This window comes from Alosa pseudoharengus, unplaced genomic scaffold, assembly GCF_046254945.1.
Source record: "Alosa pseudoharengus isolate Yale_2024_CS ecotype anadromous, Long Island Sound unplaced genomic scaffold, YU_APseudo_1.1 YU_APseudo_1.1_scf_2, whole genome shotgun sequence".
Classification (NCBI taxonomy): Eukaryota; Metazoa; Chordata; class Actinopteri; order Clupeiformes; family Clupeidae; genus Alosa; species Alosa pseudoharengus.
Window position 1 is genome coordinate 50,205,119 of NW_027468663.1, and position 15,679 is coordinate 50,220,797.

General features: G+C 42.0%; 1 protein-coding gene across 1 annotated transcript; it reads right to left on the minus strand.

The window, feature by feature from the left end:
* Positions 1-506: 506 nt before the first annotated feature.
* Positions 507-12,290, minus strand: plxdc2a (plexin domain containing 2a). The gene is made up of 14 exons (XM_076295402.1): positions 11,642-12,290; positions 8,546-8,745; positions 7,965-8,105; positions 7,690-7,759; positions 7,459-7,581; positions 6,799-6,917; positions 6,589-6,688; positions 6,370-6,465; positions 4,941-5,022; positions 3,977-4,037; positions 3,637-3,850; positions 2,201-2,239; positions 1,548-1,708; positions 507-1,153 (listed from the first exon to the last, which is right to left on the minus strand). The coding sequence occupies exons 1-14, from the start codon at positions 11,727-11,729 to the stop codon at positions 929-931; spliced, it is 1,719 nt and encodes a 572-aa protein (XP_076151517.1). The 5' UTR covers positions 11,730-12,290; the 3' UTR covers positions 507-928.
* Between the last annotated feature and the right edge of the window lie 3,389 nt (positions 12,291-15,679).

Below are 15,679 nucleotides of genomic sequence, written 5' to 3' on the forward strand. Positions count from 1 at the left end.
ATAGTGCATTAGATTAAAATGGATTTAAGTCCAACCATTTAATTTGAACCAAATGCCATTGTCAATATTTGGATTTGACTTAATACTTCAGTACTAATAGTTAGATCTCAATACGTGTTACAGTCAAGTTAAACTATTTTTTTTTTTGGTAATATTATACTGTATGTAAGTCAATTTGATTGTTTTTTTAGCTATCTCATCACATAAAGTGCTGCACATGCCAGGTATAAGATCACCTCCCCCATAAAATTCTCACACACGTGATCCTTCCAATCAGGGGTTCTTCATGTCACACTGTGACTGCCTTACAACTGTGGCAGAACGACAGCTTTGAGAACCACAATGTTGGCAGGAATGTCAGTGAACACCATTCCCTTTTATTTCAGCAGAGAAAATACACAGATCCCAGAACTCTGAAAAAGTCTTGTACAAATCTCAGTTATATATTTTGGAAGCAGTATCTGAATAACATGCCATCCATGTAACGTAATGATAACTCTCCTATATTTAGAGTTCTTAAAATGTAAATTTAATAGTGTGATAAAAAAAATTACATGCAAAGTATTCAGTCCAGTGCTTTACAGTAGATCTAGTGACATTATTAGCAACGTGTAATTAATATGGCATCAACTGAGTGTGCACTTTACATAGTCAACAAAGTCCTTATGCCATGGAGAAGACCTCACATACTGTACATTCACATTCTTGACTCTTATCTCTGGGTCTGATGATATAGTGCAAATCCAGCATTGCTAATGTAACAGCTGTGAAGACGGTGCTGCTTATTTGAGTGTGTGTGTGTGGTCAGTCTTGCGAGACAGTGGACAAGCAAGTATGTAGTTTGAACTGTCACTGTTTTGTCTTAGCACATGCTTGACTCACAAAGCCTGTGCTGGTCCAGGGTTACCAAACCCGAGGGCGATGCGCGTCAGCAGTGGTCCATTACTAAGAAACATTCCCTCTGCTCGGACACGATGAAGCGCTCTCTTTGGTCGGTCACCACGTAGCTCTCTCTCTGGTCTGACACGCCGTAGCCGTCCTTGTCCATCACCACGTAGCTCTCCTTGGCTCTGCCCCCCACCTCCACCTCGGAGTACGCCGGATGGCCAGACCCCCTGCGGAATTTCATAGCTGGCCATCTGGCAGGTCGCCGCTACAGGCATACAGATAAAATCAAATGAAGGGGCCAAACAACAGTTGATGTCCACATGGTATTAGCAGAGAGGCACCATTACATCTTAATGTACTGCTAAGGCTTTTTAAAACACTTATCTGTTCCAAAAAACATTTCTCATTTTTAAAATGTTTTGCTGTATATACAAAGAGTACGAGTGTGGCACAGACAAATGATCAGTATACGACTGTATGATATGTATGTATATGCTTGTATACCTACAGTATCATAGAAGACCACAGAAATGATATGTATATGTGATATGTGATATGTATGTATATGCTTGTATACCTACAGTATCATAGAAGACTTTATGACAAATAAGCATTTAGGGTAATCGGGCATGTAGTCTGTCTGTGCCCATGTACTGTACCTCTATGAAGAAGAGACTGGCGGAGGAGGTTGGATGGTGGTACATGTAGACAGTCACCAGCACAGCGGCTACCATCAGCACCATGGCCAACAGGATGCCCACCAGCAGTCCAGTCTGCAGCTGGTCCTCTCGCTGATCCTCGCTGTCCGCTACCTGTCTGGCTGCAGCATGCAAAAGAAAACACCATTACGATTAACCCTAGTCTAACCCCTGGACACTCCCCATTGTAACATCACTCCATCTCACTACTGTGACAGACGGCAAGGAAGTCAGGAGAAAATACTGGTCTTTTCCTTCATTAATATTAGTGATTTATCCACCGATATAAAATATGGCCACATTACAGTAATGACTGATGTTAACATGTAATTTACTGTGTGTTATTTTAGTCTGTGGTGGAGGTCATGACCCCTGGAAAGCAGTTCCTGCAAAATCTGCACATTTCTTTCTTTCTCGTAAAGTAAACAGACAATGATTTATTAACCTATATAAACACTGCAGTCAGAGCATTTTCAATCAGCCTCCAGTGGAATTGTTTCATTGACTTCTGCATTTGCTGGCTAAATGGTAAAAGTCAGTCACTTGTAAACAGCAAACAGAGAATACAAGGCAAAACAATTGGGTTGAATTGAATAATGATTTCAATTACTTACATCCTTCATCAACCAAGTGCAGCGCAAGCTTTGTGTCATCTACAAAACAAACACAAAATCACCCAAACATATGGTGAGACAGGGTAGCAGATCACACAACCCCACATAAAGTAACCCTTGACCTATTTCAACGTAATAAAGCAAAGTAACAGAGAAAAAAGATCTTTTATATGATTCCTCTCATCAAACCAAACTCTACGAGCAAAATTCCTTTTTTATTAGACTTGATGCTATATCACTCTCCAATGATTTACCAATACTACATGTAGTTTAATTAAAGTGAGACCCTGTTACAGAAAGGCCATTCACACTCAACTAGAGCTGCTAAAACAATCAGGGGACAGATTTACAATGCAGCCGAAGTAGGCCGATGTGAAGTGCGCACACAAAATGGGGCTTGTAAATATTGTACAGCTGGAGTTGGAGTTTGCAGCTCGGCAAATGTGACGCTAAGTGGCGTTCCCTGCCTTCCCCCGGCTTATAGAGGGAGCACAGCAGTAGAAATGTGCAGCTTGCATGTTTGTGGTTATTAATAGTGCCACATGAGTTCAGCACTGCTGAGGGGCCTGTCTGGAATCTAAATGAGATCACACAACTACAAATCTGCTACTCCTCACAACAACAAATAATGCTAACAGCATAGCTCACATTACAACTAACACAAATATTCAACCTTATTCTTTACTAAAATTGTAACAGTGGTAACATAAATCAGTTCATCCGGAACCAGAAGCTAACTGCTGGAGTGCTCTAACAGCTTTTTCCGGGAGCGCGAGAGGAGAAAACTAGGACAGGATTTCAACCATGCTGAGAGTTCATCCTCAATGTTACTGCAGGGGCTGCCGGGGAGTGTTCTACAGTAAACCAGGCCAGCGGAGAGTTTCCTGATGTGCTGCATGAGGTGCAGCGGTGACCTGGCAACGCTCTGGGAACGATCAGCATGCCCGAGCCTCCGCGCTTCCTCCAAGAACAGGAGACTCTCGCAGGCCCCATTAAAGACGCCACTCTCAGTTTCTAACAACACACACATTTAAAAAATATATACCGTATGTAGTTTCTCATATCCCAAAACTCGTGAAATGACTACATGATGCTACACGTGAACCAGGCAGGGAACTCTGGGGAGAGATGATCTCGACCTCTAAACTTTTCCTCTTTTCCCTTTGTTTTTTTCCCCTGCTGGAATTAGACTCTAGTTTCTTGTCACGACATGGCGTTTCTCAACCAGGTTTTACAGTGCACAGAATCCTTGGCATTTATTTGATGTTTAAGAGAGGCTTCTAATTACGTTGTCTCATCCCTCATTTCTTCACCGTCTGAATTATAATTCATGCACTGTCATGTCTGAAGAGCAGTAAATATAATTGTATGTTTTGTATATTGTACATTGACTTGGCACTAGATGCTGAATCGTGATAGAGAAGAGGGTCACCAACCCTCAGTGGGAATGCTGGTTGGTAGCTGGGTGGTGAAAAATGTTGGGTTTGTTCTCCTGGTAGTAGACATGGTGGTAGAGATAAGGGTAGTGGGGGCAAATGTGGTGGGTCTTTGTGCCGCTGTTGTTGCCTTAACGTTGTTGTCTGTTGTTGCCACGGGCGATGCCGGTGTGACACTCATGTCCATGCTGAGTGCACAACTCTGGTTTCTCACCTGAACAAAACAAAAGAAGACACACAGTGTGAGCAAACCCATCACACTGAAAAATCAACACCACACTTGTGTTGTTTTACAGGAAAATAACCTATGATTCAAAGAAAACTAAGACTGTGTTGGCACCTCATCTTGACATCCATTGTCCACCCAATCCTGCCGGTTTCGATCAAATCCACTGGAACATCTGGCAGCAGAGGGACATTTGTTAGCCATGAGTAAGAGGAAGGAGGAGGGCCAAGCAAGAGGAACATTCCAATCCGGCCCAGCAGAGTCACAAACCCTGAAATGTAAATTCTTCTGCAGTGTGCTACAGCGACTAACCTTGACAGGTGTCCAACAGCACAAAACATGACAAATTACAATGCGAAAAACCTATTTAGTTCCACCACAGGACCCCACTTTGAAAGTGAAATGGGCTTGGCTGTGATCATTATTTCCTACGTCTCGGCAGTTCAGCTTAAACTAGCATTAATCTCCTCCCAAACGACAGTCGGACAGGAATGCAGAGGGAGAACGTGTTTATTATACATTATATCAGCGGCTAATTCATCTGTCTTTCTCGCTGATGCACAGCAGAGGAGTAATGATACATGGCAGCCGGGAAACAGACACTATGGGATTGCAAGACCAAATTGCATTAAGCTCGGGAGGACAGCTTATCGCCACATTGACTTTGAGGTTTAAACTCGAGGAGAGGAGATGGAGGCTGCGCCTGCAGGCACCACTGGGGTGTAACAATCTCCCTTTCATAGAAATACTCAATGACTATAGTCATTTTATGGTGCATGAATTTTCTGAATTGTTAACTATGAAAAATTAACAATCAATAACTATGTGATTGTAACACTTGAGAATTGAATAACATGTGCATATAATTTCCTGAACTGATGTCAGTCATCCAAAAACAACAACTCCCACTGGCAGACTGTGACAGTAAAAATAAAAAGCACACCCGATACATCAAGCCAAGATTTTAAAACAAATGTAGAGCTGGAGTCCAAAATGTATCAACTCTTCATCTACCCAGCTCAGAAGCATTCCACATCATTATGGCCCTGTTTGCCCCTTTCCACCCCGCAATGAGTACCTCTGCAGTCGGCTGCACCAGCTGCAGTTGAAGTTGATTTGAGCGGTGACACATGGCTCACAGCTGGAGAACTGGAGGCAGGCTGAGGAGAGACACAGGAAGGGGGACAGGGGGAAGCCATGAGATGATACTATTTTGGTTTGCAGCGTACGCCTTTAATATTAAAGAGCAACATGGGCTCCAGAAATGTACTCTGGCTAAAAGCACAGTAAATAAGTCGAGCGAGAATGAGAGTTCACGCGACTATAACCCAAGATTATCATCAGTGGAGGAATATGGCAAATGGATCTCAGGTGTGCTGTTTGTGAGGACCTACTGCATACATGGGCAACATACGGCCCGCGGGCCACATCCGGCCCGTGGGCTTTCTCTGACCGGCCCGCGTAAGGTCCGTGAAAGAACAATAGTCAAGAGCCTAGCATAGAGATAATGCATGCAAATCAATATCGTTGTTTTTATTTTGAAAGCGAGTGCTATTTGTACACCCATACATTTGTGCGTGGATGCATACGACGTAAACACCCTCACTGATGTGCTGGTGAATAGAATTTATGCTTCTGCGTCGACACAATGCAGTTGCCTTTACGTCGGCGTAAACCTTTCAAAGTTTTGTGTCTCTTATGTCTGCGTCGCTCACCACCGCAAAGGTTGTTAGAACGAACTCCTACTGCTGCTCGTTGGCGATACGAAGTGTTCATTTCAAAACGTTACTGGCAGATAGACAGTTTACAATCGGATAACCCGTAATTGTAACCAAAATATGTCTGAGTTTATTTGCAAAGCTTATGTTAGCGAACTAGTATGATGCTACTACACACAGGTTGCTTGAAGCAGCCGGCTCAACACACAGAGCGAGTTTACCAATCACAGTTATGTGCATAAAGTTAAAGCAAAAAACATAGCCCTTTATTTTTTTAAATAGTTTTCTTTGTGCATGTTGATTAACTAATGACAGCCTACTATTGTCTGCGCCACATTTTCGTAGTCTAATTCTACATAGAGTTAATTTAATGATGGTAATGATTTAATGATGAAATATTGCTGAGTGTTGATGAAATGGTGGCACAGGCCTGACTCTTTCACATTTTCATGACCTAGCCTAATTATATAGATATTGTAGTACTTTTTTATATCAGTCTTTGAAAACTGAAAAAAATGTCAATGTCAAAAAATCATTTTCGAGAATGAGGATTAAATACTGGACATAGATTAAATATTGCTGTTTTTCCTTTGTCTCCCTCACATTTTCATCTGTTCTTACGACTAGTAAACAAAACCATATGATTTACTTAATGTTATACAAGAACAGAATAGAATTGAACAGAATTTAGTTCAGACTTGAGTTCGGTATTTTGAGTCCGGCCCTCCTCAACAGTCCCAGTTTGTCATGTGGCCCCTTGGGGAAATTAGTTGCCCACCCCTGACCTACTGGGTAGTGGCAGCATCTCCACCGCACTGTTGTCGATAATCTTGGATTTCAGCAGCTCCACTCGGTGGTATTCGTAGATGGTCCTTCTGCGCACGTCTGATGCATGACAACAAGAGGAAGTTATCAGAGAGCATTTGAAACAGAAACAACAAAAAGAAAACACCATCACTGCTGATTGGTGGAGGACAGGATTGAAAATAACACAAGGGTCACCCTCACTTGGTATTTGCTGTATCTTGTGAAGTACGACAAATGCATCAGACAGTCCCACTTTGACAGGGTGGTTCACAGAGCTGATGTCACTGATGTCGATAGGAACCTGGGAGAGCGGACAGCATCAGTTCTTCCTAGCCAGCCATACTTTCAATCACTACATCAATAAGTCAGTGTCATTTATCCTTCCTTTATCCATGACGGATGGGGTCTGACCTGTTTGTAGGCGAACACGATGCGTCCATCGCTGTGCAGCGTGGCCTGGAAGGTGAAGCTCCCGAGGTGGAAGCTGTCTTGGAGATGGACGTTGTCCCACTGCACCACCAGAGCTGTGCCTAACTCACACACATACAGAGATGCAGCAAGAGCAAGCTGGGTCAGACACAGAGATGGCAAGCGCACACACACACACACACACACACACACACACACACACACACACACACACACAGCTAAACTAGGTCAGTGTCAGCAAGTCATTGATCACCCACTGCGCGAATTGTATTTTAGTATGGGTTGGTCTCCAATGTCCATAGCACATACAGTCTTATCATGCTGTCAGAGATAACTCCACAGTGTCACATCACATGTCCAAAACTCTATACTCTATGACCTCATTGTATGTGATGTAGTCTGAAACTATGCAAAATCAGTAACATTTGCAGAGTAAAATACATTCAAACTCAAATGGAAACTTTGTTGGAAATAAGTGTTTTGTCTTTGCATACCAGACTTCTGAATGTACAAAAGACTCTATTGGTATCATTTTTAGGTCACTAGTATGTGAAGTCACACACAAGCTTCCAGGACTTCAATGAACAAGGGTGGCCTAAATTCGTCCACCTACAGCAAATGTGTGTCGGTGTCTTGACATACCATTGTCAAAGTAAATGACTGTGGAGTTTCTGGACAGACTGGGGTCAAAGTTGGCCATGAGAGGGGCGATGTACTGCGTGGCGGTCAGCAGCCTGTGAATGATGTCGCCGGTGTAGATGAAACCTGCGCACAGAGACGTGAACGGTAATTGAGGGGGAGGCTGTCGCCCGCTCTCTCCTTGTGCGAGGAGCTCAATTTCATTTCATAGCCACAAAGCAAATGAAGCCTCACCGCCAGTGGCAACAGTAATCTCTCGCAGCAGGTGTCCATAGAAAGGGAAATCAAATGAGAGATTCACTCTCTGCGGAAAAAGAGAGAGAGAGAGAGAGAGAGAGAAATGATTCACTGAACTGCACTGCCTGCAAAACAAAGTAATTGCACTTTTTCCCCAAACCGTTTTCTTCCTCAATTTTCATTTCACTTCCTTTCTGGGATAAACAAGGGGGCTGTTGACAGCTCTCCCTCTCCTCTCTTCAGTGAGCGGAGATGACTTCCCCCTGGCTTACCGCTGCTTGTCTGTGGGTGTTGGAGAGGATCCCGTGGATCTTTGCTTTGTCCATCTGCTCAATGTTCACCCAGAGCTCAGTGCTGGCGGCGTCCGAGGGTCCATACATTTTAGAGATGTAGTAACTGTGATCCATGTCTCTCTGTATAGACGAAGGGTACCAGAATGTTAACGTATGGACGAACATGTTAATATGTTAATCATTTTTCTGGGAGAGGGAGGCAGGTCTCTAAAGAATTGCTGTATGTTGTTATATAATGACTTCATGCATAATGCAAATAACTGGTGGCGATTGGTGAGAAAATAATTACAGCATGCTTCCATGGACTCCATGTATTCAAGTCCCTCACAGCATTATTATTTCTCAAAAGCGAGGTGACCTTTTTGATTTCTAAAAGAGTAGCCAACCAAATGCTGTCACAGTTTGCTTTTCCAGTTGACATCATGGTCATCTGTTTCAGGAGCACAGCAGTATAAATCCCTTGTTTTTGTGTGTGTATGTAAGTGTGTGTGTGTGTGGGGGGGGAGGGGGGGGGCATATAATATTCATGACTAGTTCTCTTGTTCTCCCTGTGTCTCTACCTCAATCTGAGAGCTGTTGTCCTGGCTGTCGTCTGTCACAACATCAGGGAAGCGCTCAGGCTCCGGCCTCTCCTGGTAGTGCCGCTGGGACGGCTCGTCCGACCTGGCCGGGGAAAGCCACCTCTTCCATCGCCTGCCGTGTGGCTCCAAGCCTGACTCCCTCTGCTCTTGGAGAATGTCCAGGTGCTCGTAGGTCAACACTGAAAGGAAGAGGTGCAGGCAGACCACACAGTATTGACTCAAGATGTATTGAGACATTTTTTTTGTGGTTACTTGAAGGACAGAAGGTGCACATAGTCAAACCCAACCATGGCTGTTTTTCAAGCAATATTCCACCGCACACCCTGCTGACAGTTTCAAGAACTGAAAACAGTCCAGTGGCCTGATCTGCAGGCCAAACAAACACACTCCAACTTCCTGCCACTGACAAGAGTGTGTCCAAACACTTTTTTTTCTCAAGAGAGAGTGAAAACATGCCACACATTCCTCACACAGGCACACATGGAGGGTAATATGGGGGCAGTGGCAATGTTTTGTCTGGGGTAGCAGAACACCTCCTGATGGCAATCACGGTATCTGTCTAGTGTCTAGTGCCTTCCAACTATTTCAAAACATCAACACTATCATACTGATGGAAATTACTGAATAGACAAAACATGTGTGGGGAGATCATGGTATGATACACACTACTGTGGTACAGACAGGAGGGGAATTTAAGTAGGACAGCTACTATGAGAATGAATTATTGGTTATATGATTTCATGTGTTTAATGTGCAACCTATACATAACTGGAGAAATATTTTCTGCTGAGTATTTCCAGCTGAGAATATTTCACATTCATATATTTCATATACCATTAATAGCTATTTGAGCCATGATTCTTTGTGTGCGAGAGTATTAGTCTCAGGACAGTCACGACACAACATGCTTCTCAGGTTTGCTGGGCTCTTTTCTCTCTTGTACTGTAGCAGAGAAAAGACACTACAGAGGCTGTGGTGGTAAATCCGTATCCTTTAAGCCTGGGTGAACACAGCTCAAATACACTGCATGGCTACAGCCTACAGACTGATGGATTTGTCAGAGTTTCCATTCTGGTCAGCTCAAGCAGCAGATTGGTTGCTTGGCATTTATCTTGGGAACGTGGACCCCTGATCTGAGTTTGTAAGTCATCACATTTTCTCCTTGTCAGTGTGATACAAAAGGCACACAATATATATTACCTTGCCCACCATGCTCACCTGGGGCAATCTGACTCAATTCACTTTCCACAAACTTTTGACACTTTTCCAATAGCCAGTGCGCTGTCGAGAAAACTCAAAAGCAGACCATTATGCAGAATGGGTTGAGGAGGGACTGAAAATGCTACAAGATTTTCAACAAATAAAGGTGTACTGCTTTAACTAAGTCCAAGATCAAGGGAGGCAGGGTAACCTTAATGAGAGCTTACTTGAAAACAATGATGTACAGAAAAGTGTATCACGAGGATGTGAATATTGTGAAGTAAGGGTATAAAAGTACACATATTTGTACAGAACTGTTTAGAACTGTTAGATTTACCCAATGTAGCAAATGCATGTTTCAAATTCGAGTTCCCACACATAAACATATTAAGTGGTGGACCATATGTCAGTTTATTAACGGCAACATACATTTGATCCCTTTTCAAAATAATACAGTACTCCTTATGTGTTGAGCTGCATCAGCAATATTGTCAGTGAATGTTAGGTTAACACTTACAGGCACACTGAACCGACAATGAACCAAACTGTGACTTTAACACAGGTACGTAAATCGTGATTTTTCTGTATAATTACACAATTGTAGAGTTCAATCAGTCAGTATCAAATATTTTATCTTTTATTCATATCTATAATATATCTCACAAATCTAATCAAAAGCAATGCTTACACGACTGTGGTAAGACTTCAGAATTCTATGTCAAAACAGAAAGATTTCTCTTCACTCAAGGAGAATCAAAGTATGCCACCGTAAACGGGCATAGGACAACCCTTCAAGGTTTGGCTGTCACATTTGACAACAGTGCTGCTTTCAAGACATGTGCCTTACCTACTGTGGATCGAGAAAGACCCCCCAATCAACACAAGAAATGTAACATCTGTGTATAACAAAAATAACAACCACATAGATTAATTTGAAATCGACTGAAGATCTTGAAGCAGTAGATCTTTGCACCATATTGACATCTTGTGTCAACACAACAGCAGAGAGTCTCAAACAGCATCAATGGGACACAGTATATAGCGTGGCTCCCACAGTGTCACCAAACATGCAGCCACGGGAAACTGATGCTCGTGCCTCAAAACGGAACCTCCTATTCTCAGGTGACTACTACATACGCAGGAAGACTTGCCTACAGACAGGACAACTGTCAAAAGCCTGTGATGTTATTTCTCTCTTCCTCTACCCCTCTCCCAGTCTCGCACTGTTTGCTCAGAAATGTAGAGAGGCATCTCAACTGATTTCAAGAGCCAACCAGGAAACCTAATGAGAGGATTTGTTTTAAGTGTTTATTTAATTTTAGCTATTGCAATTCAGTTTATAGTAGGCCTACATCTCGTTCATATGTGATATAATGTTCATTGTTAAAGAATTATAAATTTATATTATATTATATCAATTTATAAATTAGCAACTTTTCTGTCTTTTCTCTTGCCATAGGCAGTAGAGGGTAGCGTACGACACTGTTCATTTTGACAAGATTAATTTGCAAAGAGGGAACGTTTCTTTTGATCAATCGTCTAAAAGGATTAGTGTTTAATCTCAATTTCAATATCAATAGGGTAAGAGTTTGATTTAAGATGACTATGCAGAAACAATTAGGGAGGACATAGTAGTGTCCTTTAATTTATTTCATGCGAATGCTGCAGTAGTTCATAACCTACAGCAGAATTGGCACTTGCTTCCAGCATGAGAATAAGCGAGCTTACGACTCATCATCATACAGGCATGTTATTCAACACGGTTCAAACTCTATGATACAAGGGTAATTCAGTTTATACATAAAAGACAAATAGTTAACCTTTCAGAAAAGGGAAGAGAACACAAGACTGAAGTGCTTGACCTGCATAACTCACCGTCCGCGGATATAAGTTCCTCGCAGGTTATTTTCACCAGTGAAAGCAGACACACTCCAGCAAGACTTAACTGAGCAACCATCGCCATGCTCGCGGTCTACTTCCTCCAATAACACCTTTTGTCCTTCTTCTTAAAGAAATGATTCAAGGTGTCCAAAAGATTAGCTAAGAGTCCATTATCGGATAAAATGTATCCCCTGTAACGATCGAGATGGAGTTCATAAGGGCAATGCTTGAAAGACACGGTCTATCTGGAACAAGATATTTATAATTTCAGTGAGATGCAATAGTTAACAGCCTGAAGTTCCAAGTAGTGCACAATAGCCTCGTTTCAATCAACCCAAATCCATTCTCAAACGTCGTCCATACAATGCTTATCCAATCCTATATATTCCTCTAGGCAGGTCAACTTGCCATTATTAGAGCAGTAAGTCCAAAGAAGTTGTTGAAAGTACTGAGAGGCGGTGCGCTGTTAATTGCTTCTATGTGAACTATGCTATAGTAATATATAGAGTGAGGTACTGTGGTTCAGAAGCGTGTCTAGACTGTCTAAGTCGGACTGCAGCCGCGGTTTGTTTTTAAGCAAATGGTGCCTGTGTGCATCACGCCGCTATGTCTGACGTTAGATCACACTTTCCTGTAACAGCTGCACCCCACTCGCTCTAACAGAAACCGCCGTCATAATTCTGCACCCTATTCAGAGAAAAGCAGCCTTATGCACGATCCAATAGTATACTAATGTGTGTATGGTCATGGTTTTGTAGGCGTTCATATTCAAACAAACCCCGTCAATGTCTGACTCTTGTACGTATCCATATTTCTTAGTGGTCTGAATACTAATGGTGGATAATGCAACGTTGGTGCCCCCCCCCCCCCCCGATCGATGAGCAATTGATATCTCTGAAATAAGCAAGGAAATATGTCTTCCTGACATTAGTTATGTCAGGTCTGTGGGCAAACTACTGTAATGAAATGGAGGCAGTAATGTTGCATTTTTCTACCCTTGGGTTTTGAATCTTGCAGGAATGTACTCTTTTAGATGTCAACATGCTGTTAAATAGTAGGTACTCCAACCACAGTTCACATATGAAAACAAATCTCAACTTCCTGAACATGAGGCTAACGACCACTCCACTGGAATTTCTCAATAATGCACATGCACATATTAATCATACGTCATGATGACCTCACAAATTAATTAATATGGCAGTTTATTTTATTGCATTATTTTTGTGAGTAACATTACAATCACTGCTTTGATATGTGAGGTGTGTGTGTGTGTGGGAGAGAGAGAGAGAGAGATGTATTTATGAATTGGTTCACCTGTGAAGACAGTAGTTCCTGTGAGAAGTGTGGGTGTGATATGTCTCACATGTCTGAGAGAGTCCGTACATTTCAAATAACAGAACGATGAAGAAATATGCTAACCTCAATTGTTCACCTTCAATAAGCTACTTACTTCACTAACCTACTACCATGCTTTTATCTCAATTGAAGAGTTCATTATATGAAAAGACATAAATATTAAAGAAAAAAAGTGCTGGGATCATTTAGACCATGAAAAATCTATAAGGATGTTGCTTTTCAAGCCTTTGCATAAAGTAATTGTGGGACCAAACATAGAGCTATTCTTGATGCCATATTTTAAAACTATCTCAATATATATTCATAGCACAGGAGGTCCCAGGAGACATTTAACAAGGTTTGGGGAAGGAGAGGCCCGCTGCTACTGTGTCTGAAGGAAGAATGATGTCGTGCCCATTGTACTAACCATAAATAAAAAAAAAAGCTTCATTTTAGTTTGAAAGAACTCATGGTTTCTCTCATCCGAAAGACTCCAGCACCACAGCTTGATAAAGCATCACAGTTGGGGAGTATAATGTCATATATTCCTAATTCACATTCTCTTTCACATGTATTCATTATCCTCTGGGGATGTTTTACTCACTGCCAAACACACAAGACATTACTGGCGTCGGGAGGAAAAAGGGGACCGAGACAAAAACATTAGCAGATTACCCCTATTCCTTTTTTATTCCTCATCAGATTAGCATGAACTCTGTGTAGATCTACAACATTGCTGGATCAGAACAAGGACCAAAGCACTGTTTGTGTCTTCCCAATGCACAAACATGCTCTAGATCTTCCAAATGCACAAACATGCTCTAGATCTTCTGCTGCATGGTTTAGCTAGCGATGGGAATCAAACCAAACCACAACAGCGTGCCATGAAGACGAAAAAAGGAGAGGGAGGGAGAGGGGGGGGGGGTATACAGGAACCAGTGGAGGGGAAAAGCAGGGTAAAGAGAAGTCAGCTGAGAGTGCCCATTGACATGACATGATGGTATATTAATCCCACACATGTGCTCTTTGAAGCCAAATACTATTTGGTGAATGGAGAACAGAGCTGAACTTGGATAGAAATACAAAACTGATGGTGCGTGGCTAAGGAATAATTCCAGACCCTAGCTCCAGTCAAATGTGGAACTGGCATCTGAAATTAATAAATGGGACTAACTCCCGGAAAATAAGGAGAAAAAAATGGTTGAACTTGCTGTTGTTATAGCCAAATATGAATATCCACTCACCATCACACACATGTAGTCATTTAGAGAGTATGGATTCAATCTGAACGGTCCTTTTTGTCCATGGGAACCAAAGCTATCACCGTACTGTCACCCTAGCTGCATCCATAACCAGTATAGTCTGAATGCTGACTTAAGTAACAAAAACATGCAACACATGCTAAATGTAATACAAATGGACCTCTTCAGAACATGCAGACTGTATGAAAAATACAGTCACCGTGCTACTATGTTTCTCCTCCAGTAGCAATTCTGAATTTAACACTAGTGATATAAACTAATTAAACATTTATTATGCCTTTGTAATGCCTTTGGTATGATTAATATACTATGTGCTAAAAATTGCAATGAAGATACAGCATTGCATGTTTGCCTTCTGACCCACTTATAGTAATTTACACACTAATGAGAACCATATATTGCCTTTGTTTACAGCAGCATGGCATCTTCAATTTGTGATTAGACTGTAAAGCAGATGGGGGCTGGTGCTCTGAGGAGAACTGTTTAGGTGGGCCCCCTGGCCTTCGCACACTATCAGCCTCCACAGAGAGGAGGAGCACGCAAAATCATTAAGCCTCTCTCTCTCTCTCTCTAGCAACAGTGCCTCAAACATCACAACTCATCAGTCTTGGTTTATCCCATAAGGTTACAGTACCCCAAACCGCAAAGCCCTGCACTCCTAATGGGTAATGAGAGGAAACCTTTTGATGTACCTCTTAATTTGATTTCCACAGACCCATTTGACTTACATTATGGGGAATTAGCATTTGTGAATAACCTTGCCTATCCATCAAGGGTGAATATAAAAGAGTTTTCACTAATGATTTCTGAGATAATTGAATAAATAAATAAAACCTTGGAGAAAAAAAATCTGTCAGATGTCATCAGATGGTTGTGTTAACGTCATACTGCATAAAGACAGGAGAGGTTCTAAGATACTCTGTGGGATGATATTGTCAACCGCACTTGCATGCACCGGCATGCACTTACAAATGATATTTCAATGACCAAGAAGAGCCATCATGTGACTGCAGATTTTCACCACCCATCACGCAATATTGAAACCAAAATTAAACCAAATTCCAGCAACTGCATTCTGGGCTTGATTTGAATGATCATGTAGGAGAATGGAGATATGGCGACTCTCTGCATTTTAAGTACATCACACCACTACTTTTAAGGACACTCACACACACACACACACACACGTAGACATATTTCAACCCCTCCCCCAACACACACACACACACACACACACACACACACATACATAGAATAATACAAATATTTAATTAAACACATTTTTTTAGCAGGTGTCTATAACTTTATATTGATCACTGCCACACATCAGTCTTTGCATGTGTGGTTCAGAGGTGTTCTGCCGACACTAGGAGAAGTTGAACCTTGCGAACCACTCCTTGGGTGCTCTAAATCACTGCTGGAGAGCTTCCTC

Excerpts from the sequence above, each read along its gene's own strand:
- plxdc2a (XM_076295402.1), bottom strand. The coding sequence starts at position 11,729 with ATGGCGATGGTTGCTCAGTTAAGTCTTGCTGGAGTGTGTCTGCTTTCA. Across the intron at positions 7,760-7,964 it reads ACACCCACAGACAAGCAGCG|AGAGTGAATCTCTCATTTGA; the intron begins GTAAGCCAGGGG and ends CTTTTTCCGCAG. Across the intron at positions 6,918-7,458 it reads AGTCATTTACTTTGACAATG|GCACAGCTCTGGTGGTGCAG; the intron begins GTATGTCAAGAC and ends TGTGTGAGTTAG.